This window comes from Scatophagus argus, chromosome 4 (genome assembly GCF_020382885.2).
Source record: "Scatophagus argus isolate fScaArg1 chromosome 4, fScaArg1.pri, whole genome shotgun sequence".
NCBI classification, from domain to species: domain Eukaryota; kingdom Metazoa; phylum Chordata; class Actinopteri; family Scatophagidae; genus Scatophagus; species Scatophagus argus.
In genome coordinates this window covers 1,165,057-1,189,672 of record NC_058496.1, presented here as the reverse complement: position 1 = coordinate 1,189,672, position 24,616 = coordinate 1,165,057, and the positions used below count along the sequence as shown (strand labels likewise).

The 24,616-nt window shown below is 45.3% G+C and overlaps 2 protein-coding genes across 4 annotated transcripts; one reads left to right on the top strand and one right to left on the bottom strand.

Moving 5' to 3' along the window:
• The first annotated feature begins 94 nt into the window (after positions 1 to 94).
• On the top strand, positions 95 to 13,775 carry lrrc75ba (leucine rich repeat containing 75Ba). 3 transcript variants are annotated; one of them, XM_046386667.1, is made up of 5 exons: positions 95 to 979; positions 1,226 to 1,907; positions 4,802 to 4,930; positions 5,446 to 5,558; positions 11,482 to 13,774. In XM_046386667.1, the coding sequence occupies exons 2-5, from the start codon at positions 1,626 to 1,628 to the stop codon at positions 12,089 to 12,091; spliced, it is 1,134 nt and encodes a 377-aa protein (XP_046242623.1). In that variant the 5' UTR covers positions 95 to 979; positions 1,226 to 1,625; the 3' UTR covers positions 12,092 to 13,774. The 3 variants fall into 3 exon arrangements, 2 of the variants coding, with proteins under 2 accessions (XP_046242623.1, XP_046242622.1); XR_006843182.1 differs by lacking the exon at positions 95 to 979 and having other exon boundaries at positions 1,110 to 1,907; positions 11,482 to 12,912; positions 13,500 to 13,775; XM_046386666.1 differs by lacking the exon at positions 95 to 979 and having other exon boundaries at positions 1,110 to 1,907.
• A 1,053-nt stretch (positions 13,776 to 14,828) lies between these two features.
• Positions 14,829 to 23,627, bottom strand: ggt5a (gamma-glutamyltransferase 5a). The gene is made up of 12 exons (XM_046386652.1): positions 23,387 to 23,627; positions 21,702 to 21,829; positions 21,522 to 21,614; positions 20,711 to 20,897; positions 20,458 to 20,618; positions 19,886 to 20,032; positions 19,657 to 19,787; positions 17,915 to 18,099; positions 17,391 to 17,482; positions 15,588 to 15,694; positions 15,299 to 15,409; positions 14,829 to 15,213 (listed from the first exon to the last, which is right to left on the bottom strand). Exons 1-12 carry the CDS (start codon positions 23,551 to 23,553, stop codon positions 15,067 to 15,069), a joined length of 1,656 nt encoding a protein of 551 aa, XP_046242608.1. The 5' UTR covers positions 23,554 to 23,627; the 3' UTR covers positions 14,829 to 15,066.
• Between the last annotated feature and the right edge of the window lie 989 nt (positions 23,628 to 24,616).

Sequence of the window (24,616 nt, the reverse complement as noted above, 5' to 3'; positions counted from 1 at the left end):
AATCTAAGAAAAGCTAATGTTAACAGTAAGTGCAGGAGTGCAAGCTGCTGTGAAAAACTCCTTATGCAACCGGATGAGCATTTAAGATCCCTGGACAAACATACTGATTGACATGACAGGAAGGGATGCTGGGACGCGGATGTTCTTTAAAGAAAGATGGAGTTTTATTGGATTTTATGCAAGACGGATTTGACAGATTGAGCAGCGGCTGACTGATTACAACATTGTTAAAAGAGGAAGTCATATTTGAATCCTACGGCAGGGCCGTACTTACAATATGTACTGAGGGGGACACATCCCTCCTCAATTTTCAATAAAATGAAAGCTACGAGCCCTTGAACCATCACACTTGTTTCAGTAGAGCCTTCGCACCAATCAGCCTATGGCAAAGTGTTTTCAGAATTAATCATTGGTAAATCTAGTCATATTTAAACTGAACAAATTTCCATTTTCATTATTATTAGGCTGCCAGCAGCTCTGGTGTTACAGGGTACCACAGTTCTGACTGATTTATCCAAGTGCTTCATCAGTTAGTGTCAAACTCTGAACCGTCTGTTTCATTAAAAGGTATAAAAACTTTAATGTGAAATATAGTCTATATCACTGCCCATTGTGAGAGTTTTAATAAAGTGTTTAATAACATGATAATGTTATCACAGTCACACTAAATTCCTGTCAGAATGTTAGCTAGCCAGCCTACGTTAGCTCAGGAACCGCCGTGTAGACTCACAGTCTTTACTTTTTCCCACTAATTCTTCCATGGTTGTATAAATATCTGTGTCAGCTTTGTTTCTTTCAACTCTGACCAGTTTCTACTTTCCAAATCCAGTCACTGAGGACAAAGCTACAAGACTTTAGCTTAGCAGCAGGCCGCTACCCGGTGAGGAGGGTCAAGGCCACCGGGTACTGGTTTTAAAACATTATCTCCCACCAGCAAAATGACAGAAGCGTTCACGACACATCACAGAATAGACAAGGAGTTAGTTTTTGCAAATATTTCGACTGTTTTGTAGGGTTGCACGTGTTTGCAGACGTGAATTTGTTGCTGCAGAGCTTTCATGGTGATCTGGACACTGTGTCTATTGGCTGTCCAAAATGTGTCAGTCAAACTGTAGTATAAAAACTGTAGTATAGTATTACACCCCCTCGTGTTGACTCAAACTCAAACAGTGTATTTCCTGTTCTCTGCAAAGCAACACTGACATCTTTTTATGCCTCCACGCAGCGTCGCCGCCGCCCGGAGGTGAGCGTGGAGGCGGAGAGCCGCGCGGCGGGCACCAGATGCTGGGATTGGTCGGACGCTCCACGTTGCACAAATCTAAACAGCAGCGTAAAGCAGGGACGGCCGGAGGATGAAGCAGCAGCCAGAGCATCCTCATCATCCGACCGAGCCAGGCTGCACGTAGAACACATCCAAACAGCGACGTGTGCTGCCGATCAATCAGACCGTCGGCGGGTATCGTCCGGATCTGCAGCCGTCTGCAAAGCAGCGCCAGACAGCACGGCGCTGTTTTCCACCGTCCGCTGAGGAGCAGAAAGACCGGGGCTGGTCATGGGTTCGTCCTCTGGGTAATATCGTCTGAGCTGCAGCACAAACGCTACCCGCATCTGTAGAAAATCAAACCATGGGCTCCAGACTGAGCAGGCAGAGCAGCCTGGATAACGAGAATTTCTCCAAGAAGCGACGCAAGCTTGTGGAGGGCACCGGAGAGAGCGACCGGGGCAGCCGGGGCGGCGGGGACTTTCTGTTTGCACTGATGCTGAAATCAGACAAACTGCCCGGGATGCTGCGGAGGACCAACCACAGCCCGTACATGCGGCGGGTGGCGTGGATCAAAGAGATCCAGAAGCTGCTCCGTGACCGCAGGATAGAGCAGGCGACCGACGTGCTCAAACTGCTGAGGAAGGTAAGGAGACGCTGCTCGGCCTGCGCACAGCACAGGAAGTCTGACCTGTTTACGTGCAGCTTTAAGCCCGCCACAGCAACAGATGTGTGTGTGTGTGTGTGTGTGAAGCCCTGCACAGGTGTCCTCCTGCAGGCTGTGCCCTGCACCCCTGACCTCTGACCCCCTCCTGCCCCCCTCCAGGTGACTCTGCCTGCGTGGCCTCTCCGCCTCCTCCAGGAGTGTTGGTGTTTATGGAAAGTAGGCCAGTGGCAGAGCGCTCTGTTGACTCACCACAGCCTTCACTCTCACTGTGATGAGGAAACGGTCCCCACATTACATTGTCTCTGGATGAGACACACACACACAGCACCATCATCATCTTCATCCTCTCTGGCCTTGTTTCCTCCTCTGTGGCCACAGTCTCACCTCCTCAGGCTGTCCTAACGCTGCCATTAGAGCGACCCCCCCCTCCCCTCCTAATGTCTCTGCCTGTAATGGGCTCCAGCAGCAACAGTGTGAGCCCTGGAGTCCTGTGTTCCACGATGCTAAACATTATTCTTCTCCAAAAGGTTTTATTAACTCTCACCTCGAGAGGGAAGGTCACACAAATGAAAATGTGAACTGCTGTCTTTGCCTTTTCAGTCTGTTGTGTGCATGTGGTTGTAGGAAACGTTTTTGTTGATTTTTCACGGAATTCATTTTCTGTGAGTCTGGATTTTGCCTTTTTTGTCTGATGAAAATCTCTAAAAACCCATTGGATCAGATGGAAAACAGTCTGTCACCCAGGCAGGAAATAAGCTTTGCCTGTCTGTGCTGCAGCACACGGCCACACGTGGTGCGCTGGTTTCCAGAGCCTCCTCTCACCTGCTGCATTAAAACACGTGTAAAAGCACACAGGTGCGTCGAAGATGTGACAGCGGCCTCGGTGATCTCATTTGTTCGCTCGCCCTCGGGCCCTCCTCTGTCTTTTAGCTGTCGACCAGCCCGCCGTTAATTACTGTGAAGCCTCGACACAGGAGGGAGTGGAACCTCCTTAATCAAGCCGGGGAGATAAACCGGCCAGGCTGGGCTCCATGACAGCCCCCCTCACAGGGGACGCGGGCTCGCTTCCTCGAAATGAGCTCCACTTTTGTTAAATAAGCTCCGTTTATCTTGGCTCTGCGAGCAGGCAGATGTCTGAGAGATGGTGGGTTCAAAAGGAGTTTGCTGCAGAGTTAATTGGTGTGTAACAGTGAGCTCGGCTCCAGATACGGGAAAGATCTGAGCTGTGCCGCAGACAGGAAGGATTCACGCCACGCTCGCATGTGACATGTGATCACGCCTGAGCTCGGAGCGGAGATGTTTCCATAGCTCGTCTGAGGAGCAGCTTCTCAGGGTTCAGCCTGTGTTCACTGTTGCCCTCGTTAAAAGGAGGAGCTGCCGGCCTCCCACTCAAACTGTGTGTACCAATCAGTGCCGATCGTGTGCAGGTATGTGCAGGTATGTGCACGCGTCCAAAGGTTCGCTTCCCTCACTGAAGCATCACATTGGCCTGTGTGCCCCGTCGGGACCTGGAGGACGGACATGTTGACAAAGGCACACGTCTGTCCTCCAGGTTGGACGGATGGACGGACGTGTTGACGAAGGCACACGGCGCAGCCGAGTTCCCGTCACGCCCAAAGGGTCGACGGAAGCATCAGCTGCTTTGGATTCGTCACGTTGGCTGTGACAGCTGTCAGTTCTGACCTCTTTTCAGATGGATTCACGTGCTGCACGAGGCTGTCAATCACATTTACTCAAAAGCTCTGGTTTTTAAAGCGTCACTGCAGCGTTTCCTGTGTAAGAGATGCACTGAACACAACCTGCACGGGATTAAATGTGAGTTTGAGTCTTCAGGAGGGTCTCAGAAGAAGGAATATCTGAGTATGTGTGTGTTTACAGTAGAGCTGCAATCATTAATCAATTAGTTGTCAAATAGTTAATCAACCACCAGCTATTTAGATAATCAATGCATCTGTTTGAATAAGTTTTTAAGAGAAAGATGAAAGATTCCAGCACGTTGTGATTATTTTCTGGTTTCTTCACTTCACATTAAGCTCAATATTTGGGTTGTGGACAAAACAAGACAGTTGAAGACATGAGCTTTGGAAAACCCTGATCGACATTTTATAGACCAAGTAACTGATGAATGGAGAGACCAATGGACAGATTAACTGACAGTGAAAGCAGCTCTACCTTAAAGGAACAGTACACACAGAAATGATAATTCAGTTGTTATCTGTGTAATCCAAGTCTCCAGAAGCTGCCAGATCCCAAATCTCATCCACTTCACTTTTAGCTCAGCAGCTTCAGGGAAGACTTCAGATTATGAAAGGGTGTAAAAAACATCTTTTCAAACAAGTTTGGGGTCTCTGGGTTTCCGTAGACTTGGATGACGAGCTGCTTGAGTCATTTTAAGTTTCAATTTTGGTTTTGTTTCTTTCGGTTTTGAAACAAGTCAGGAGCTTCTTTTGGTGTTTAGCAGGATGCTGCAGTGCTGTTTTACCGTGAAGCTCCACAAATGTTTCGTGTGCATTTTTGGGTGAACTGTTCCTTTAACAAATAACCATAAGTGCATTGATGGGCCTTTTCACAACAGATCTGTGCTGTGGAGGTGTGATCGTATGCCGCAGCAGGCCTGCGTCTGCCTCCAGACTTCACTCTCCTGCTGTAGATGAAACAGCCGCTGTCTCCTTTAATGAATATTTAAAACAAACACTTCTTTTATCTCTCCATCCCGGGCCACGTGGCCCTCGATGCAGCAGGGCCCTGTTCCTGTCACGTTTTCTCTCAGGTCCGGAGTCGCCCTGCCGAATGCTGAACTGTTGCAGGATGTTTCTCAGTCTGGTTTGGCTGCGATTCCGACGCCTCTCTTCTCTTGTCGTCCGCTTTGCCAGGATCTCGGTCTGGAGGGAAGCTCGCTCAACGACATCTTGTACAAGAACGCCGCCTTCCTCAACCTGGTGGACCCGATCTCACACGAGCTGCTGCTCAGCCTGGCTCGAGAGATGCAGTGTCCCAAGAAGGTCAGATCGCTGGTGTCCACAGTCACTAACACCCGCACAGCACAGCGTCAAAATGCTTTCCTTTCTTTGAGTAGTGAGATGGTGAAATCCAGTGTGAGCATGAAATCCTGCAGGCACAAGTTAGTTATGAGCAGCCAGAAGCAGGAACGGTAGAGATCCCACATATCACTTTCATTGTCTTTCTGCCGTTTTGTTCGTATTGTGTGCACAGAGAGTATTCCTCAGCCTCCAGCGGTGAATATTGAATTATTTTTGATGTGGGCCACAACACGGTTAACGAACAGCGGCGAGCCTCACCTCTCCTGTGTGCGTCCTGTGTTTCTGCACCCTGCATGTGATTACATTTTCTTGCTCCAGCAAGGAGGCTAAATTGTGTTTTGTTCAGAGGAGCTGAAGGCGTCTCAGACAACAACAAACCGTTTTCTGTTGTGTTCATGTGAAGGATGTGAGGAGGCAGACAGTGTGAAATAAAGATGTTTCCTCATGCTGAAAGCTTCCTCTGCTCTGCTCTGCAGGATGCAGACACCATAAAGTCCTCTGATAAGATCTGCAGACAGCTGATCTACCACCTGACCCCGCACTCAAAGTGGCTGAGGCAGAGCATGTCCAGACGGAAATCCCAGGCCTGGTAAGCCCTCCCGTCCAGACGCTCGGCGTGAAATAAATCTGCAGAGAACAGGGTTCGGCTCCATGCGCAGATTTCCATCTTTGTATCTGACATTGAAGTAGGACAGAGCTGGCCACAGGCTGACCCGTGGTTACCGCCGCTGTCACTCATCTTTCCTTTTAAGTGCTGATGCCTCGCAGTGGGCGCAGCGTCGCCGCTGGCTTTTCTCTTTTCAAAAAGTGGCCCAGCAACAATTTAGTCCATCTGTTTGCCGACGAGGGTTTTGTTTAAATGTAATTACGCTTGTCATGATGAAAGAGTGAATTGGTTTCGGCTTGTGTGTGTGTGTGTGTGTGTGTGTGTGTGTGCGTTTCAATACCGATCCTTTCCACAGATGAACGCAAGTAATGCATTCACTTCCTGAATATGGAAATAATGTCAGGATTGGGAAGGAGGCAGCACAGGGAGATGAGACAGGTTCATTACACATGAGACGCTGCACCAGCAGAACTCTGCTCGTGGACGCTTAATTCAGCCCAGAAGAGGAAAGACGGCAGATTTAACCGACACTGACAGCTTCCCTGGAAATGTGCACATCCATACGACTGCTAAACTCCTCACTGACGGGGCTTTTATTTCGTCTTACTTAGTCATGTTGTTGGCTTCACAGACCTGCCTAGACAGAGACGGTCTGACACTGACTGAGACAGCAGGAGCAACATGAATCATTAAAACCAAAATCCATCCTGAGACAGAATATGAATACATCAGCTGCTCTGTTCAAGAACAAACACCTGACGAAGCCAAAAAGAGACGAGACGCTTCCGGTCTGACGCTCACCATGAATACTTCATTCGTCTCAGATTTTCTAGTTTAGCACTTTTGTGAAAGCAGAGATGTTAAAGCTTCACTTCTGACACAAATATTCTCTGGGTGCTCAGTTGTTATGAAAGGCAGCAGTTCAGCTCAGGTTGTAGTCTGTACAGTAAATATGAAGCCGGCAGACAGCTAGCATAGCTTAGCATCCTGAAAACAGTAGGGAAACAGATCTGTCCAAGGGAGTCAAAATCTGCCCGCCAGCACCTCAAAAGCTGCTGTTCAACAAGCTGAGTTTTGTACTGGACTGTTTTTAAAACTACGTCCTTGTTGTTTTTACGCTGTGATTTTGTACGGATGAAAAGACTTTCTTCTTTTGGACAGAGCCAGGCTAAGGCTAAGCTAACCGTCCTCAACAACCTGAGAGCTTCCCAAAAGTGAAGCCCGAACACCTGGATGCTGCAGTACAGCTCATAAGCCCCTCCCCCTCCACGTTAACATATGGAACGTGAGCCAAACCAAAGTACACGTCGGTACTCCAAAGATGGTTTCTGTCATTTCAGGTAGTTCTCATCACGCTGATGTTTGTTCACGTGCTCATTTTTCTGAACGTCATGATGAGCTGAGCGCCCCTCCTGATTGGCTCAGACAGGTGTGTGGGCGGGAACTCGATACTGCAGCTCCACCTGCTGATCACTGCTGCACAGACTCTGGCTCCAAATGACATCACCAGAACAAGATGTCAGCTCTCGTATCAGGGATGTTCTGGCTTCACCTGTTGGCCATCTTTATGTCAACAGTGCGGACATGATGGTGAAAGGTCTTCTCGTCTAACTCGGCAAAAAAGTAATCATTTCCCAAAGCGTCAAACTGTTTCTTTATCAAATCAGTATTTAACTGCCCACATTAAGAAGAAAAGCATGACTTGAATATAACTTTAAGGTGGATTTTACTCCTCTTTAACCTCATCTGTGCAACAAGCTCAGCGTTGTGAGGTTTCTGTGGACCCAAACAGAAGCAGCTCAGTCCATTTTAATGCCACTGGATTGTTCATGCCTTCATTATCCAGCATTTCTGACTGAAATGCCACAATGAATTAATGTGTGAATGTCACTAATCCAGATAATCTATCTAACGAGTTTATTTGGGTTTTGCCAGAAAATGTTTTTTTCACCTTTGGTGAAAGAGTTGATGGAAGCGGTGACCCAGAAACGCAGCCAACGCGCTCCTCCTTAAGGGCGATTTCATGTGAGCGGAAAACTCGCCAACACATTCGTGACCTTTCTGCTCTTCACGTGTCACGCCGCCGTCCTGTTCCTGTTACCTCATCGTCACCTCGATCCGAAGCTGCCGTGTAGTTCCCACATCACTTTTCTTCATCACGCTTTAAAAACTCTGTTTCAGTGCGTCAAAGCCTTTCGGACGTTTAGTCAGCAGTCGTAACAACGATTGTCGTTATTAAAGCTATTTCATGTTTATTGTCCATGTCCACTGCTGTTCTCACATTACACTCATCATAAATGGACTTCTAGTTATTTCACATTCACTTCTAAATGACTGATTTGTCGGCTTGGAATTGTAACTAGTGAAAATTGCATTGGAGATTGAATGCAACGCAACGCGACTGAGCGGCCGACGTCTGAGCTGCGGTGAAAAGGAGGCTTTGAGTACATGAGAAAAGATTTGTGACACGTCACTTTCTGACATGCCGAAATGTCACAATCGCTCCAGTCAGCCATACTGATTCGGTGCTAAAGGGGCTTTCCGTAATGTTATCGTCTGTTCTCAAGTTCATTACTAAACATCAGTCCCATCGGCCATTTTTACTGACAGCAGATCAGCTCCTCGGGTCGACTTTTTGTCCACCAAACGTGCACCAAACACAAAGATTTGGAGGTGATTTGACTTTATGGACTTTATGAAGGACTGTGAGGCAGGAATCCCTGCACCATGAAGGACAATGCAGTGGTATGAGTGTGTGTGTGTGTGTACGACTCCTGTCTACGTGTTACCAGCATAATACAATGTGAAATGAGTTGAAGATGTAAGTGAAATGTCAGGGAGCAGATGTGATTTGTCTGCTCAGGCTTCACCAAAATGACTCTGCAGAAAACTGAGCAGCAGCAAAACACTCCTGTAAGGGTGGAATGAGGAGACAGCACTCTGCCCAGCTCTGTCACGTACCAATATTTATGTCAATAGATCAGATGAGTGGTTTGATTTAATTTCTAATGCTGCTGGTTGGATTAAATCAATGACTCCAGGAGCCTGATGAGGCACACGTGGAGACGAGAGATGAGAAGTCACTGGCTTCATTTTACTGTCCAAATTTAACTGATTAAAGGAACAGTTCACCCACAACGAAATTTTGGTCATTGTCTCCTCACCCTCATGCTGGTCAGGTGAAGTCAGGTGAAGCTTCTCCATCCACAAAACATTTCTGGAGTTTCACAGTAAAACAGCGACTGAAGAGGCTGAAGACTTGTTTTAAAACAGGAAGATAAACAGTCAACTGGCTCCACGCAGCTAGTCTGGCACAATCCAAATCCACAGAATCCCAAAGACGTAATTTACATCCTTTCTAAAGCCGAAATCTTCACTGTGCACATTAATCTAATAACGTTAGCGCACAGCCCGTCTGAAGTGTGTGCAACTTGTTTTGCCAAGAAGCTCCAGAAATGTTTTGTGGGGTAAGAAATTTCACCTGAATTTCCAATGCCTGGACTTTTTTAGGTGAACTGCTCCTTTAAGCTGGACCCCATAATCAGTTATCAGTGACACGCTTGATTTCTGGCGTCACATTAATCTGGAGGACAGATGAGAGAAGTGGACAGGGCGCATCAGACATCCATTTTCATGCCTGAAAAGGATAAGTCCGTGTGAAAAAGACAGACAAAGAAGTGTGATCAAAACCCATTCACACCTGCAGGGGAGCCTCTGCCAGGCGGAGGCCATTAGGACTTTTGTGCCTCTGGAAAAGATGAGCTTTCTGTCATATGAAAAGCTGCCAGGGCCAGACAATAGAGAGGGAAGAGGACGCTGGCTCCAAGACTTCGATAAGGACTCAGCAGCTCATCAGTGGGTTTTGAACTGCTTTTCGTGTTGCTCTCGTGCACGACCTTCCTGCTAATCGACCCATCACCTGCTCCCAAAATGAAGCACAAAGTCCTGTTCAGGGTACATCCATTCTCAGCGTGACCAGAAAAAACACTTTAAAGCATCACAAGTGACAGCTACTGCAGTGGATGTCACAGTAAGTCAGCAGGCGCCGCAGGATGCTATAATTCACCCTGACACCGAATCAGCGGTACAGGCCACTTCAGTAACAGCCCAGGTTAAACACACCACATCCTCAGGGGGAAAACCGGACTGACTGCAAACAAAAGGGCACAGGAGAGCGTAAATGCTTCACTCATATATCCAACTACTATGTAAACTATGTAAGTGTGCTCCAGTCCTGCCTCTGCAGCCATTTCTGCAAACCAGAGGAACGTCAGGTCTTCACGTTTCATGCGTATCATATCGACATCTCTACAGAGAGGGGCGGGGCTTGTGGTGGCCGAGACGGCTGCCGAGCAACAGGCCTCCGTTCGAGACTACGTCAGCTGGCAGTTTGCGGCCGTCATGTGCCAACAGCAGCAGGAGATTTCAAATGAGACATCAGGACATTTTCCAGCTGGACCGAGTGATTTTGTTCCTAAATGGAACCAGACCATAAAGACACACCACAACATGAAAGTGAAAGCTTAAATGTAAAGTTTAAACACATCCATGTTTATGATGCTCAGCGTGGTACGGCAACCTCACTGTGAAGCAAAAAACTGAGCTGGCCCGTCCGGTACGCTCGGCCATGACAGTGACGGGGAGGAGTGACTGCCAGATCGACCGTCATCATTAGCTTCATCTGCCGCATCCCACTTCCTTCAAAAATAAAAGACTTTTAATATATTAGAATAACGTTTTTAGGTGACTGCATACATTTGTAAAAGTGTCCTTTGGGTTTGCACCAAGTTAGCTTCTGATGCCTCCACACCAGCAACAGTGAAGATGAACAGTGAAGTTCTTCAAGTGTGGCACAGACGTCCACTTGGACCCAAAGGTGAACTGATCAGAATGTGGTGGTCAAAGCTGTAACTCGAGCACTAATTATGACAAAATCAAAGCTCCACGTCCAACGTCCAGATGTGAAGCTTTGTAGTCCACCACAAGCTGGTTGGTTTGATGCTTCAGGTCGTTGCTGTCAGTCACACACAGACACGGATGTAAACTAGAACTCGACGGGTGCACAGAGGCGAACAACAAAGAGCACTTGGTTATAAAGCCAGACTTTTCTGTGCAACTCTATCTCAGCTCGTTTTGTTGTTATAAATGAATGTACGAATTAACTGTGGCTTAATGATCCTCAGCTGATGACAGTGACTTGATCATCAGTCATCAATCACCATGTAGTCAATCATCTCCAGTCATGCATGTGTTTATGTGCCCTCATTATAATATAAGTGTTGCAGAACAAGAGACCACATCTGTAGTACATTTTGATGGCATTCACAGTGTATTATAATGCTGACGGCCCTTGACTGGTGTTACTGATAATTTAGTAGTTTGTGACAAAAATAGTCAAGACGTCTTATTAAAGAACGTAAAGGAAATTAATTCCTGGATCAGCTCTTTTTCATCAGGTTTTGGAAACAAACGTAGAAATCAACGTGGTGCAGATGATAACGTCACTTTAATAGGGCAGTAAGACTCGTCTCCTTTCTTTCCTTCCTAATAAATACACCTGTCGTGTATCTTTTGTTTAAATTGGATCTTTTTCTGAAAGTCGTCACAGTTTAAACTGTTGCGGCTCTGTGCTATAAGGAGCTCCTGGCCGTCCGAGCTTTAAGCTGCTGGCTCGTTCGGATGTTTTGGCTCCTCTGTTTACACTAGTAAATCCCCATGCTGGAGTCTCTGTGTCAGCCTTCCGCTCCACGCCGGCCCAGCCGCCCCTCCTTTATACTACACAGGAAACACAACATGAAACCAGGACCAGATAGGGAACCAAAGATCCTTTCAGCCTCCAGTTAAAATCTATACTGTGTTTTCGAAGGGTCATCTAAACAGTCTTTCTCTTCGCTCTCCCAAACAGTCTCAAGACGACCTTACAGAAGAAGCTGTCCAGTGACTCGGTCGACCTGTCAGGCATCCCCCTGTCCACCCGTGATGTCCGTCAGGTCGCCTTCTACCTCCAGAACAACAGAGACAGCGTGGTGGCTGTCGACATCAGCTTTACCGAACTCCATGACGAGAACCTGAGGATTCTCCTGCCCCTTCTCGCCTCGCTGCCCAAACTCAGCACCCTGGCTCTCAACGGCAACCGCCTCACACTGGCCATACTCAAAGACCTCACCGAGATGCTCAAAGACCCCAAGATGTTCTCCAACCTGGCCTGGATTGACCTGGGCAACAACGTGGATATTTTCACCATGCCTCAGCCTCTGCTGGTCGCTCTGCGTCGGCGCTGTAGCCTGAAGAGCAGTTTACCAACAATCTACGAGTACACAGAGGGTCAACCCTACTGCTACCACCTGGAGACCTCTATTGAGGAGCCCAGCCACTACGAGGAGGAGGAGGAGGAGGAGGAGGAAGAGGCGGAGGATGACGAGGATGACATGGGGAACAAATTCGAGCTGGAGCCGTGGGCTTTAGGGGAGAAGCAGCTCTCCAAAGACTTCACCCTTCACTACTGTGAGAGGTGATGGGCTACTTCCTGTCCGATGCTCTTTCAACTGTGGTTGAAACGTCGTCCCACAGCACTCTGTTAACTTCCTTCGCCCTTTCGCCCTCACACCACGAGCCCAGTTACCCTTCGAGGCACGAGGGAGCCCACATTGTGAACTTCTCGTCCTGACACGGCTACCAAGCTATTCCTAACCATCTCTGAGTTAAATCCACACAAGATGACGGTGAAGTGACGGCGGACTTACTGTGTTGGTGGATGGTGCTCTTGGGAACAAGGTGCGGTTTCATTGGAGGGGGGGCAGGAAGAGTTAATGTGCTGGTGCTCTCTCTCTCTCTCTCGCGCTCTCTCTCTCTCTTTCTCTCTCCCCCTCTTTCTCTCTCTCTCTCTCTCTCTCTCTCCCTCTCTCTCTGGCAGCTGAAGAGCCAATCCCAAGGAGATTCAGATCAGTTGTTTGAATGGAGGAGCAGCAACATCCCGGCGGTGGCTGAAGTGGAAGTTCGTTTGGGATCAGAGGCTCCCTCTGGGTTCTGTACCAGGACTGAGGCTATCTCTGGCAGGCAGGGCCTAGCTCCACATTGTGTGTTCTCTGTTAATCTCTCAACAAAAGCTATGACACAAGTTCAACAGACTATACAGCCGACGACCCATCACGTGACGCCGGCAAAACTGCTAGGTCAAGACTTTTTGCCTTTTCCCCCCCTTTCCAAATGTCCACTTGTGAATACCCACGCAGCCCCTGTGTAGATGTAAATGAGGACACAAAACATGGCTCTGTTGTGTTTCCATGGGCTATTTTTGTGCACTTTTGGTGAACAAAGCAATCTTAGAAGACAACAGGTAGGACTCAACAATGGATAGCTGTCACTGATTGTTTTTGTACTTGCCTAAATGCTGGTATTCACCTCTTTGTAATTACTGAGCTGTTGTAATCATCACCACAGTGTTTCAGCGTGTTTATTAAACCACAGCCGAGTCTGAGCGATGTCCAAACCGCCCGTCCTACTGCCGTCCGTCTCTACAGATGTGTTTTCCATTTATCAATCCTGTGTTTGCTATAAGACACAGACGTGACTGTTATCTCGTGGTTTAGTCTGTCTACAGTAGCACGAAATGAAGGAGTTAGACTGACCAAAACACTGCAGTGCACTTTAAGGGGAATATCTTTTATATTTTACTTTCTCCCTGGCATATCCTCTGTGTACGTCATTTATAACTAGAGATATTTACAAAACTGAAGCTGAACCTCTCTGAGGGAAAATGATGACCAAATTGTTTGAAGGCTTGTTGACAACAACATACCTGCATCACCTGATATATAATAAATGTTTAAGTGTGTGTTATATGTGTTTGAAACAGTAAAATGTCTGATTACTGTTGTAATAATTTGTGTTCTTGTTTTGGTGTTTTGTCTTTTGTAATTACAGTAATGACTAACGAGCGCAGTGGCTCCTGCAGTGAACAAAAAGGGACGTGGCTGATGGGATTACACTATAAAAAAATAGTTCAGACAATGTAAATTACACCTTTGATGTCAGATGTTTAATCTGAACCATGGAGAGTACTGTCCAGTTGGTTCGTAGTTTATGTTTCGTGTGTCAACGTCGAACTCTTCCCTGTAGCCCGTGTGTACTGTCTCATGTCAAACTGTGACTGCCAATAAAAGAGAAGAACCAAACTGAGAAGTGACGTCTGGGTTTGTTTGATTCTGAAGGCCTGCGAAACAAAAAGAGGGTGCTGAATCGCAACATCTGGGACAGAACGTGCAGCTGCTCACAGATTTATTCGATTAGCAGATTCATTTCCAAATGGGCCGGCGTGAGCGTTCAGCTTGGACCGTGCTGTTTGGGATTGGCTGTTGAAGCGCTGCTCATTTCTGAGCCAGTGGATCTTCTGTGCTACTGTGTGCTTTCAGGGAAACGCTGCTCGCCAGGATGGTCATCGCACAAGGCCCCATCCATAAAATAAAACTTTTTGTTGCTGCTGCCAGACATGGTAATGTGGCATTTGCAACAGGTGGGTCCTATAAGGTCAGGGCACAGTGTGACAATCACACCCCCCAAGGTCCAAATACCATGTGGCAGGGCAATGGAGCCCACCCCAGAAATCACCAGGCTCCTATTACCTGACCTTTTCCCTTCAGGACTGATTTAGCTCCCTGGATTCTGAGCAAAAGAAATCAATTTTGTTTGGCTTTATTGTGTGAATTGAAATCACAGAGACGTTAAAGTGCATCACGACAAACTTTCTTTCGGGAAACTGCTCTGCTGTTTGCATGAGTCACCATTTGATCTGATTATCCTGCTCCAGCTGCTGCATGCTCCGGCACAAAAATGAAAAATAATTTATGAAAAATAGCACAGAGAAGTCATGCAGATTGTTCAGAACGCATTACGGCTCAGAGGAATGGATTTAGCGAGCGGCATTCAATAGCTGCGACCTCACCTCACCTACCAGCTGAGGGGCACTCGCCTTTCTGTGTCATCGACTGCAACCAAATGATTTATTCTTGTCCTTTTAATTGTTCCTTTGTCTTGTCTTTACACCCACTCTATGTGACTAAACACCTCTTTTACTGTGGAAAACATACGGAGTCCTGTTTTAACTGTGTTGAAATACAATTTAAAAATGACACAGATTATAACATTTTAATATTTAAAAATCCAAAATGCTTTTCAGCCAATTTGTGAGTTGACACAATTCATACAGGGAATTTGCACCCCGACTTTTAGGAATATTCATCATAGTCAGAAATATCAGAATAATATATCAGTATCTTTATTTCACATTCACTGTTCATTAAACAGTACCAATATAATGATGGCGAAAGAATAACTGCAGACATCTCATGCATGTCACATGGGAGTCAGATTCTTGTTCACTGATTTCCCAGCAGGACAAGCACCATCTGTTGCAGCTTTTGAGGGTTTGTGGCTGCAGGAAGGTCTCAGTGACCTCCAGGCCCCGCATCAGCAGCATCACTGACTCACAGGGTCAGTAGCCGGCTGCTTCGCCCCGTTTCCTTTCATCAGACACAGCGAAGATACAGCCGTCCACCTTCTCCACAGCGTTGACCACGTTGAATAATTTCTGTGCAGTTTCATGTTTGTGTCCCATGGCTTTCAGAGCCTCAGTTACAGTCTGAAGGGCAAAGAGGGGGGAAGGCTCAGGCGGAACAAATATGACGTGTTGTTAGAACAAATAAATGTATTTTGTGTAATATTACCTTATCAAAATTGCTGTCAGTCTTCAGTATATTTTCCGAGTTGACAAAAACAACCGGAGCCTCGATCGCCTCCTTTAGGCTCTTTCCAAACCAAAGGTGGTTCATGAGCGCCTGGAAAAGACACCGAATGGTACAATGCAATCTGCTTGATGGGAAAGCGATGATTACTGAATGGATTATGGACACAGCGAAGACGCTCATGAAGACGGCACTTGCTATGACAGTGAGGGGCATTAGTGTGCAGCAGTTTATCTTAATGGCACTCAGTGTGATTGCCCTGGATACGTACCGAGGCCACACCAGTGGTGATCATACCCCCACCAGACGCTCCAATCAGCAGCGTCCTCGACCGGGACTTCAGCACAGAGGGCGCCATGGAGGAAGGAGGCTGCTCCCCTGCAAACACAACCAAAGATCTGACTGACAGCACAGAAGGGGCTGCAATCCAGACTCATCAATGTGAGAGGCAGGAAAGCGTTAGCAATGCAACAAATGCAGAGGATGGACCATTCACTCGGCCCCCTTCCTACACCTGACCAAAGCCCGTTCAGTGTGTTATTATTCATAACACTTTGAGCTACACTTTACTTTATTCTCGATGTTAATTCACTCGTTTCATTCATACGTTACTGTCTAATTTATTCCAATGTTTGTTTGTTGTTTTGATAAGTGCTATACAAATAAACATTATTATATTACTGTTTCTCAAAGACCTTTTCATGATGTCCACACAGATACAATCCACTATTCCCTTCCTGTAAAAAGTATTCACCCCACTGGATGTTTTCCCTTTTACTGCTTTTATAAATGGAACCATAGTGAGTACAGTTTGGCTTTTTTAATGAAAATGTACAAAAAAAAAACATCTTTATTGTCAAGATGAAAGTAAATCAACAAAATAAAATTCAACAAAATAATGCCAATTAATGAGAAATATAGAATGTAAAATAAGAGTCACTGAGTCTGTGTGGACAGGCCTCAGTCAGGTTTGCACATCTGGACACCAGTTTTTGTCCCTTCTCCTCTGCAGGATCAAGGATCAGGCATGAAAAGCCCTTTTCAAGTCCAGTCACAAATTCTCTATTGGCTGGAGGTCTGGGCTTTGACTCAGCCGCTCCCACACACTCACCCTGTTGCCTTTAAACCATTTCTGTGCAGCTTTCACTGTATGCTTCAGGACACTGTCTCGCTGGAGAATATATCTTCTCCCAAGTCGTAGTTCTCTTGTAAACTGAATCAGATTGTCTTCCTTATACTTTGCTACATTCATTTTACCCTCTACCTTAACAACAACATGATGCTGCCACCATCATGGCTCACGGCGAGGATGGTGTGTTTGTGGCGACGTGTTTGCCATCTGTCAAACATAGCATCTATTCGGATGGCCAAAAGCTCAGTTTTGGTGTCATCACACCAAAGACCCTTCTTCCAGATGACCGTGGAGTCTCCACATGCTTTTTGGCAAATTTCTTCACTAGTGGCTTTCTTCCATCTGACTGGTGAACCTGGGTAGCACCTCAGCTGCTGAAGCTTTAACTGCTTCAGAGAAGTCATAGACGTCTTTGTGGCCTCCTTTTGTTGTATCCATCGCCTGACTTACTCTTTCCAATAACCTTTTCTTGCTTAGAGAGTTTTTCTGTCTTCATGGTGTAATGAGTGACTGGACCTTCCAGACACAGGTGCACCCTAACCCTAACCCTAACCCTGCCCTCAAGTGATCTGCCTTTCGCTAACTGTGTGAATACTAGCACCAACTGGCAGGATCTCTGCAAAATTAGGCGTATCATTTTAAAGGGGGTCAATATTTATGCAATCACTTATCTTAAATTATATATTTTTAAATGATTGACATTTAGTTTGGAGAAATCTTTGTTCACTTTGACATTAAAGATTTTTTTACATTCTTTTAAAAAAAAAAAAGCCAAATTATATTGACCATGATTCCATTTATAAAGCAATACAGGGGGAAACATCCAAGAGGTCGATACCTTTTACAGGCCATGTATTTGCATGAATGTGAATGAGCAACTGTATCTTGTGCTACTTGCATCTCACCAGTGTTAAATGAAATACAACATTCTGATGTAATTACCAGGAAAGATTCTATCGACTCGATGACAGAAGTCGGCCAGCTGGTTGTTGAGGATGACTCCGGTACTCAGAGAGACGACCTTCGAACCAAACCTATGAGAAAGAATGCAAAGTCATGTATTCTGCTGTACTCTTTATGCTGGAGAAATAAAACATATTGGATATACCAGGGCTGCTCACAGATGGTTGACCCACCACACAGTTCAGTTCAGGTCATCAGTTGTAAGGTAAAAATACTTACATTTCTACAATTATCATCATTAGTAACATTTTCCAATAATAAAATAATAAAAAACAATAAAATGGCTCTTAGCCCTGCGGTTTGGACTCCCCTGGCCGCTAAAAATATTATTCATGCTGTCCACTAACTGAACTGTTTCTTTTTGAACAATGGTTACTGGACTATTTTCAAATTCCTTTGCAAAAACATCTGTTGTGTAATCTCCTAAAACTTCTTAATCCTCCACTTTCAGGCCAACAGTGTTTGATGGCTGATTTCTCTCTGTGAACCCTTCAAAGACTGACATTTGGTTGATGGTGCTGGTGACAGACACAGCAGATCCGTCCTCAGCCAGCACAGACACATGCGTGGTGCCCCCGCTGTCCAGGTGGGGGGTGATGTTGTAATACTGGGCCTCGTGAGTCCTGTTGTCCATGATCAAGCTCCGGATGTGGTTGGCAAAGCTTTGCTCTGTGAGTTGCTTGGCCATCTGTGAGAGAGAGATTTAAACACACATACAACAACATGGAGTGAATATGAACACGGCTTTTAAAACCCGTCTTTTGCTGGGACTGAGTACATTTAAACATGTACTGTACTTACGGTTACATGAGTTCTTCTATTTTATGATGCTTTATACTTTGACTCTAAAATGTTTACTGGGCAGCTACACAGTATAGTTACTATTATCACTTTTACTAGTTACTGTGCAAATTCAGATGTTCCGATGTTCAACAAATAAAATTTATTTATTACAGATTAAACCTCCACAGTGAAGTAGTTTATACTGATGTACCTTTGCTATACTGCAAGATACATTTATTTACTTTCATACTTTAAAGGTTCAGTGTGAGGAATTGTGACAGTGACATCTAGTGGTGAAGTTGTAGATTGCAACCATTTGAAGGCCAATGGTCTCTCCTCCCTGTCAGTGGGAGGTGGAGACCGTTTGTCCATTCTGGGCTACTGTAGAAACATGGTGCAACATGGCAGACTTCACCAGAGGACCTATTCCCTCTGTAGATGTAAAAGGCTCATTCTAAGGTAACGAGAACTCTACAATTCTTTGTTTTAGGTGATTATACGCAGTTGAAAATGTTATTATGAATGTTCCATTTCTGCCCAATAAACCAGGACCTTTATGTCAGGAGTTATACATCATAGACTTATGAAACCACCCAAGAATAATTCTAATGTACAGTGCATATAAAAAATATTCACCAGTCTGGATGTTTTCCTTGTTATTGCTTTTCTAAATGGAAAGTCAATATAATTTTTGACCAAAAAGTGACCTACCTAATTCAGCAGAGGTCCAGCCAATTGGTGCCAATAGTCTCACAATAAGTGAAATGGAGACCACCTGAGTGCAGTGAACGTGTCCCAAGTAACTGCAGTATAAAGACATTTTTGTCTGGAAGGTCCAGTCACTGGTTCATCAGGATTCCTGGCTACAATTACCCCATGAAGACAAAAGAAGACGACATGCAGCTCAAAGAAAAGGTTACTGAGAGTCAGGGGATGGATACAAATAAGTTTCCAAGCCACTGAACATCCACTGGAGTTCAGTTAAATCCATCATTAACAAATGGAAGGATTGCGGCACATGCGTAAGTCTGCCTCGAGCAGGTCGTCCTCATGCAAGAAGGACACTAGTGACAGAAGCCACCAAGACACCCGTGACTACTCTGAAGGAGTTAAAAGCCTCAGCAGCCGGGATGGAAGAAACCCTGCATGCAACAGCTGTTGGCCGGGTCTTCGCCAGTCAAAGCTTTGTGGGACAAAGCCACTACTGAAGAAATTTGATGGAAAATAAAATATCTGATATATTTATAACATATTTTTACAATTGCTCATTTTACATTATATATTTTAATTGATTGACACTACTTTGTAGACATCTGTTTTCACTTTAACATTGAAAGGTTTTTTGTAATTTTTTTTGTCAAAAGAGGAAAACATCCGAGGAGGTCAGTACTTTTTATAGACACTGTATACAGCAATAATGTGAGAAATGTGAACACATTTCACAGGATCAATAGAAACTTACTTCATCTGAGCTGAATTTTGGATCACGGACTCGTTTCTTTAATCCATTGACAAACTTAAATGCTTCGACGTAGCGATGATAAACCAGAGTCTTTTGTTCACCCGTCAGAGTTGCTGGAGTCAAATTATATCCTGTGGAAAAGAAAAGTCGTTTATTCAGGTTGAGGACTTAATGACTTGTAAGGTAAACAATTCAAATGCAACAACTAATGAAAGTTGGCTCAACGAACCTTCCATGATGTGCATGACGAGGCTGAGGAGGCTGCCTGCTGCGGGGGATGGGGGGAAGTGCATCTGGTACTCTCCCAAAGGAACAGTCCACGGGTCCATCACTGTAGCTCTGTACTCGGCCAAGTCCTGCACCGTGAGAGTTCCTTCTGAGCGAAAACATTGGAACAAACCATTCTGTTAAGCAAAAGTGAACAAAACGCATCTCAGCTCCATATAATCCTATAATCAGCCATTTGCACTAGTGTTTATTCTGTTTACACTAATGTTTATATCTTCTACTGTTTTTTATATTATATAGCGTTGTTTATATTTATATTTATTTTGTTGGGTAATTGGGCTTATACCGGGTTCCACTCATGTCCTACGTGTGTGAAATGACAATAAAGCTCCTTGAATCCTTGAATCCTTCATTTTAATGGCTGTGGCAGCTCACTCCGGAGTCAGTGAGTGATGACCGCAGAGCTTTACAGACTCCACTGATTTATTCATTTGTAATCGGATGACTGTGCCTGACAAAGACGGAAAATTGTTGGGAAAGAGAGAGAGCGAGCATGATGAAGGTGGACGATACCTGCCCCCCGTATGTCACGGATTAAATCCTCTGCTATTCTTCCGGTGTAAAAGACGTCGGCCCCGTGACTTGCGATCGTCTCCAGAGTGTCAGCCAGTTTCTCAAACTTCACAATATCGCCGGTCTTCAGCAAGTTCCCGTCCTTATCCAAAAACAACTTTCTGAAGGACGCACATAAGGAAAGGTCACTTCAGTGTAGAAAGGTGAAAGGTGCTTGCATATTTTTCAGTCATATTGTGGGCGTCTGTGGTACCGTAGTGATGGGGTCTTGTCCGCAGGAATGTTGGCGACGTGTCCACCTTGGACTTGAGGGAGGGGAAATCCTTCTCTGGCCATTTTGATGGTCGGCTGGAAGAGGTCGGCCCACGGCAGCTTCCCATAGAGCCTGTGTGCCAGTTCATAACACCGAAGTTCACCTGGGACGCCAATCCAGCGACCATCTGCATGGATAGGGAGGTATGTGGGTCAAATACACCACAGACATTTACTCATGCTGTGTACTTCTGCACACTCATGGGGTTCTTGTACTTTACTTGATTATTTCTATTTTTGCAGGTTTTAACTTTAGCTGAAAATATTACATCTATAAATAATATCAAAAATATTCAATTTACAGCTGACGTTTCTTGTTACTTTATGGCTGGAGCTTAACACTATGACTCGTTCCACCACTGGGGTAGATATGAAGGTATAATAAAGAGATAGATGATGAGCAACATCTGTTGGGTTACCAACACAAATGTATTTGTGGACCATTTTTAACAAAACTATTGTCTATCTTTTCATTTCCATTATTTGACTGATATTGTTGGTTGTCTGATGATGTTCTCATTTTGCCTGTTACAGATTGTTTTTCCCTGTAAACACACGGCAACATGATTAATAGCCGCTTCAGGACTCTTGGTCCACTGTGTGTGTGGTCTCAGTCGAGGGATCAGCTGAGAAAGAGCAAAATATTTAGGTTTGTCCCTGCATCACCCAGCATGAAGCGAGTAACCCGGTGAGCGAATACCTAATACAGACAGAGCAAGAAAACCAAGATGTCTGACATCCCAGAGCAGTACCTTCCCTGTCGAACCCCTTATGGCACGACTTCAGCAGGTCGGGCACTAAGGTCCTGGGTGCAGTTTCTCTGCAGTTGATGACTTTCACTTTACCTTAGGAAAGAGGAGATATGATCCATTAAGGTCGTCTCCTCAGCAGGACACCTGTTCGTTCTGCTGTGGCAAAGAGCTGCACCTCACCTGAGCTGTCCATCACTGTGAACATGGACCCTCCTCCAATGCCCATGCTCTGTGCGTTCACCACGGAGGTGCACAGCAGCGCAGCAATGGCGCCATCCACTGCTGAGCCCCCTGCCTGGAGGATGTCTCTGAAAGGTTTCACACTCATCAGTGCAGAAGGGGGACGGTTGCAACATTGCTAATTCGTCCAATAAGGAATGAGCTACAGTGACTGTGCTCATGCTGCACATTCTTAATTAGCCCCTCTACCTTCCTGAAAGCCAGCAGCCACACGTGGCCTTTCCCTCTGCCGGAAATACTTTTCAAGGTAAAAAGTCATTTTTTATCATCACAGTTATACTCTGCAAGCCGTTTGCCTGAAGAACGGTGAAGTCATATCATTTTAATCAGCATTTTCTTAGCTAACAGGTGTAGCTAGCATGTGTCAAAGCTACTGTGTCAAGCTAGGATGGCAAGTTTCATCATGGCTGTCGGTGTGTCACATTAATGGAAAATCTCATTAATGTAGCTTACACAACAAAACTGCAAGTGCGTGGATGAACAAAGAGTCCAGTGTCTCCTTTTTCATTTAGAAGTCAATAGCTTTTTTAAAACTCAGACGAGGCCACAGTGTAGCCTTCATTTTATCTGTCCTGTAGGTTTTTATTGTACCACGAGAGAGGAAGCGCACCACAGGTGGGGGTGTCCCTACCTGTCCTCGCATCGGCTTTGTCTTTGTGCAGCCAACTGCGCGGAAAATAAGTATTGAACACGTCACCATTGTTCTCAGTAAATATAGTTATAAAGGTGCTAAGTTGAAAAAAGGTGTCGGTAACAACCCAAGTAATCCACACATGCAAAGGAATCAAGCCACAGATGTGCATAAATTAAGTTATGTGTAATAAAGTGTAATGACGCAGGAGGGAAGTCCTGAACGCGCTTACTGAAAAGCCTTTGTTGGTAATGACAGCTTCAAGGCGCATGCGTTGCTCAGGTGTGATTTTGGCCCATTCTTCCACACAAACGGTGTTCAGATCTTGAAGGTTCTTCTGTGTACTCTGATCTTTAGTTCTTTCCATTGATTTTCTATTGAATGCAAGTGAGGTGATTGGCTTTTTATTTTTTATAGCACCTTTAGAAATCTGTTTACTGAGATATCAATACTTATTTCACCCGCTGAACTGAGTGAAAACCCAGTCGATTCGCAAATTAAAGAAAAAAATTGCAATGTCAAAGAAAGATTTATTACTTTTTAATGAATGTTGCAACCTGTCGCAACATTTGACTTTGTCTATTCAAGTATAAATTATATTATCGTGCCTACACATCGTACAGCAGTTTGACTGGTTAGCTGAAAATATGCGTCTAATGTATTCAAATTTTGTCTTTCCAATACAAACGGTCTCTGTGAAACAAAAGGAAACGCAAAAACGTGTTGCAACCTTCCTGGCTCAACACAGTTAGGCTTCAGGTTCCCACAAAGTACGTAAACGTCACTGTGGTTTGTTGAGACAGCACTTTCTGTTTCAATTAAACTTAGTTCCTGATGTTTAGTGACTTTTAACGCTACATTTAAATAAACAGCTTAACTGCGTCGCCATCACGCACACTGAACATGAGATGATGGTTTCGGTAAAGTTTGTTCACACAGCATAGTGCTGCTCTCAGAAGCCACCTGACTGACCAGGACAAAGTGACGCACTCACCGTCCGACCCGTGAACATGTCCCGGAGTCTGCGGCCACTGCGCCTCTGAAGAAGCTGTCGTTAGGACACTTGCGCCTCACAAACACAACGACACACACAATGACAGCAAGCACGCAGAGCAGCAGCAGCGCGCAGCACGCGTAAACCCGCGCCTTTGACCTCGCCATGGCTGATGGTACAGTTAACGTCCTCTGAAATGTTTCAGCTTCCCTGACTGACTTGAAGAGTGGGACTCCAGATGTTCCATCAGAAGAGGCGTGCACCGCACGGCCTGGCTCCACCTTCCCTACCTGCCCCTGCAGCCAAATAAGGAGGGCGTTGTGGTCCTAACAGACAGCAGCAGTTACTGAGTGATAAACTCAGATCATATGAGTCCACAGATCCGAACTTTTATTGACCTGAACCATGAAGTAACCATGAAGTCAACACTGTGGGGGCCAAAACCTAATTTCCTCTCCAGTCATTTTGTCTGGTTATTGAATACAAAAACGAACTGGTATTCCTCAAAGCAAATAAAAAAGGAATCCAGTGCTGTTCCTGTATAACTACAGCCAAAAATACAGCACAGCTACAGTGCACATACAGCGTAACTCCGGCACCACTACAACACAAACACAGCAGAGGCTCTCAAATGGAAGGACAAAACAAACCAAGCGAAGACAAACAGTCACCACACTTACAAAGTAAAGTTATTAAGCTTTATCAACAAGCATTTACTGAGTCTACTGATTCCCAGGTAACGAGCGCTGATGGCCCACATGTCATGTTTTCGTGCCACCAGCATCTGAAATCGACCGCAGCAGCAGCTTTTCTCCACGCAGTGTGTTGAACATCGATATCTACAGCAGTACTGCTGAAGCAGGAAACTCTATTTTCTGTGGTTTTATGCTTTGTATACACATTTCAATTTCTGCATTTACCACTGCATTTCTGCATCTGTTTTCCTCACCCCTCCTGAATATTCATCAAATTAACCACAGTTGACAGTAACGTCGCCCAGCTAACAGCCATATTACACACACAGAACTGCAGTAATACTACGAACAGCAGTACAATTGTTGAGTTTAGTGATGATGATGATGATTACATTTGCTAAAGATCATTTTGGGTGGAGATGCCTGGTTAGCTGTGGCAGCACTTCAGCTTTTTATACTGGGCAGACATTTTGAATATTTCTTGTTTGAATTAACTGACAAATGCAGACAATCAAACGTTTTCAAGGACTCATTT

Bases quoted from the DNA above. Each gene is read 5' to 3' on its own strand.
- lrrc75ba (XM_046386667.1), top strand. From the start codon at position 1,626: ATGGGCTCCAGACTGAGCAGGCAGAGCAGCCTGGATAACGAGAATTTC. The intron at 4,931-5,445 runs GTCAGATCGCTG...TCTGCTCTGCAG, and splicing joins AGATGCAGTGTCCCAAGAAG to GATGCAGACACCATAAAGTC. The intron at 5,559-11,481 runs GTAAGCCCTCCC...TCTCCCAAACAG, and splicing joins AGACGGAAATCCCAGGCCTG to TCTCAAGACGACCTTACAGA.
- ggt5a (XM_046386652.1), bottom strand. From the start codon at position 23,553: ATGGCGAGGTCAAAGGCGCGGGTTTACGCGTGCTGCGCGCTGCTGCTG. The intron at 21,615-21,701 runs GTGAGGTGCAGC...CTCTTTCCTAAG, and splicing joins CACAGTGATGGACAGCTCAG to GTAAAGTGAAAGTCATCAAC. The intron at 15,695-17,390 runs GTAATTACATCA...TTGTGTTTGCAG, and splicing joins AGTCGATAGAATCTTTCCTG to GGGAGCAGCCTCCTTCCTCC.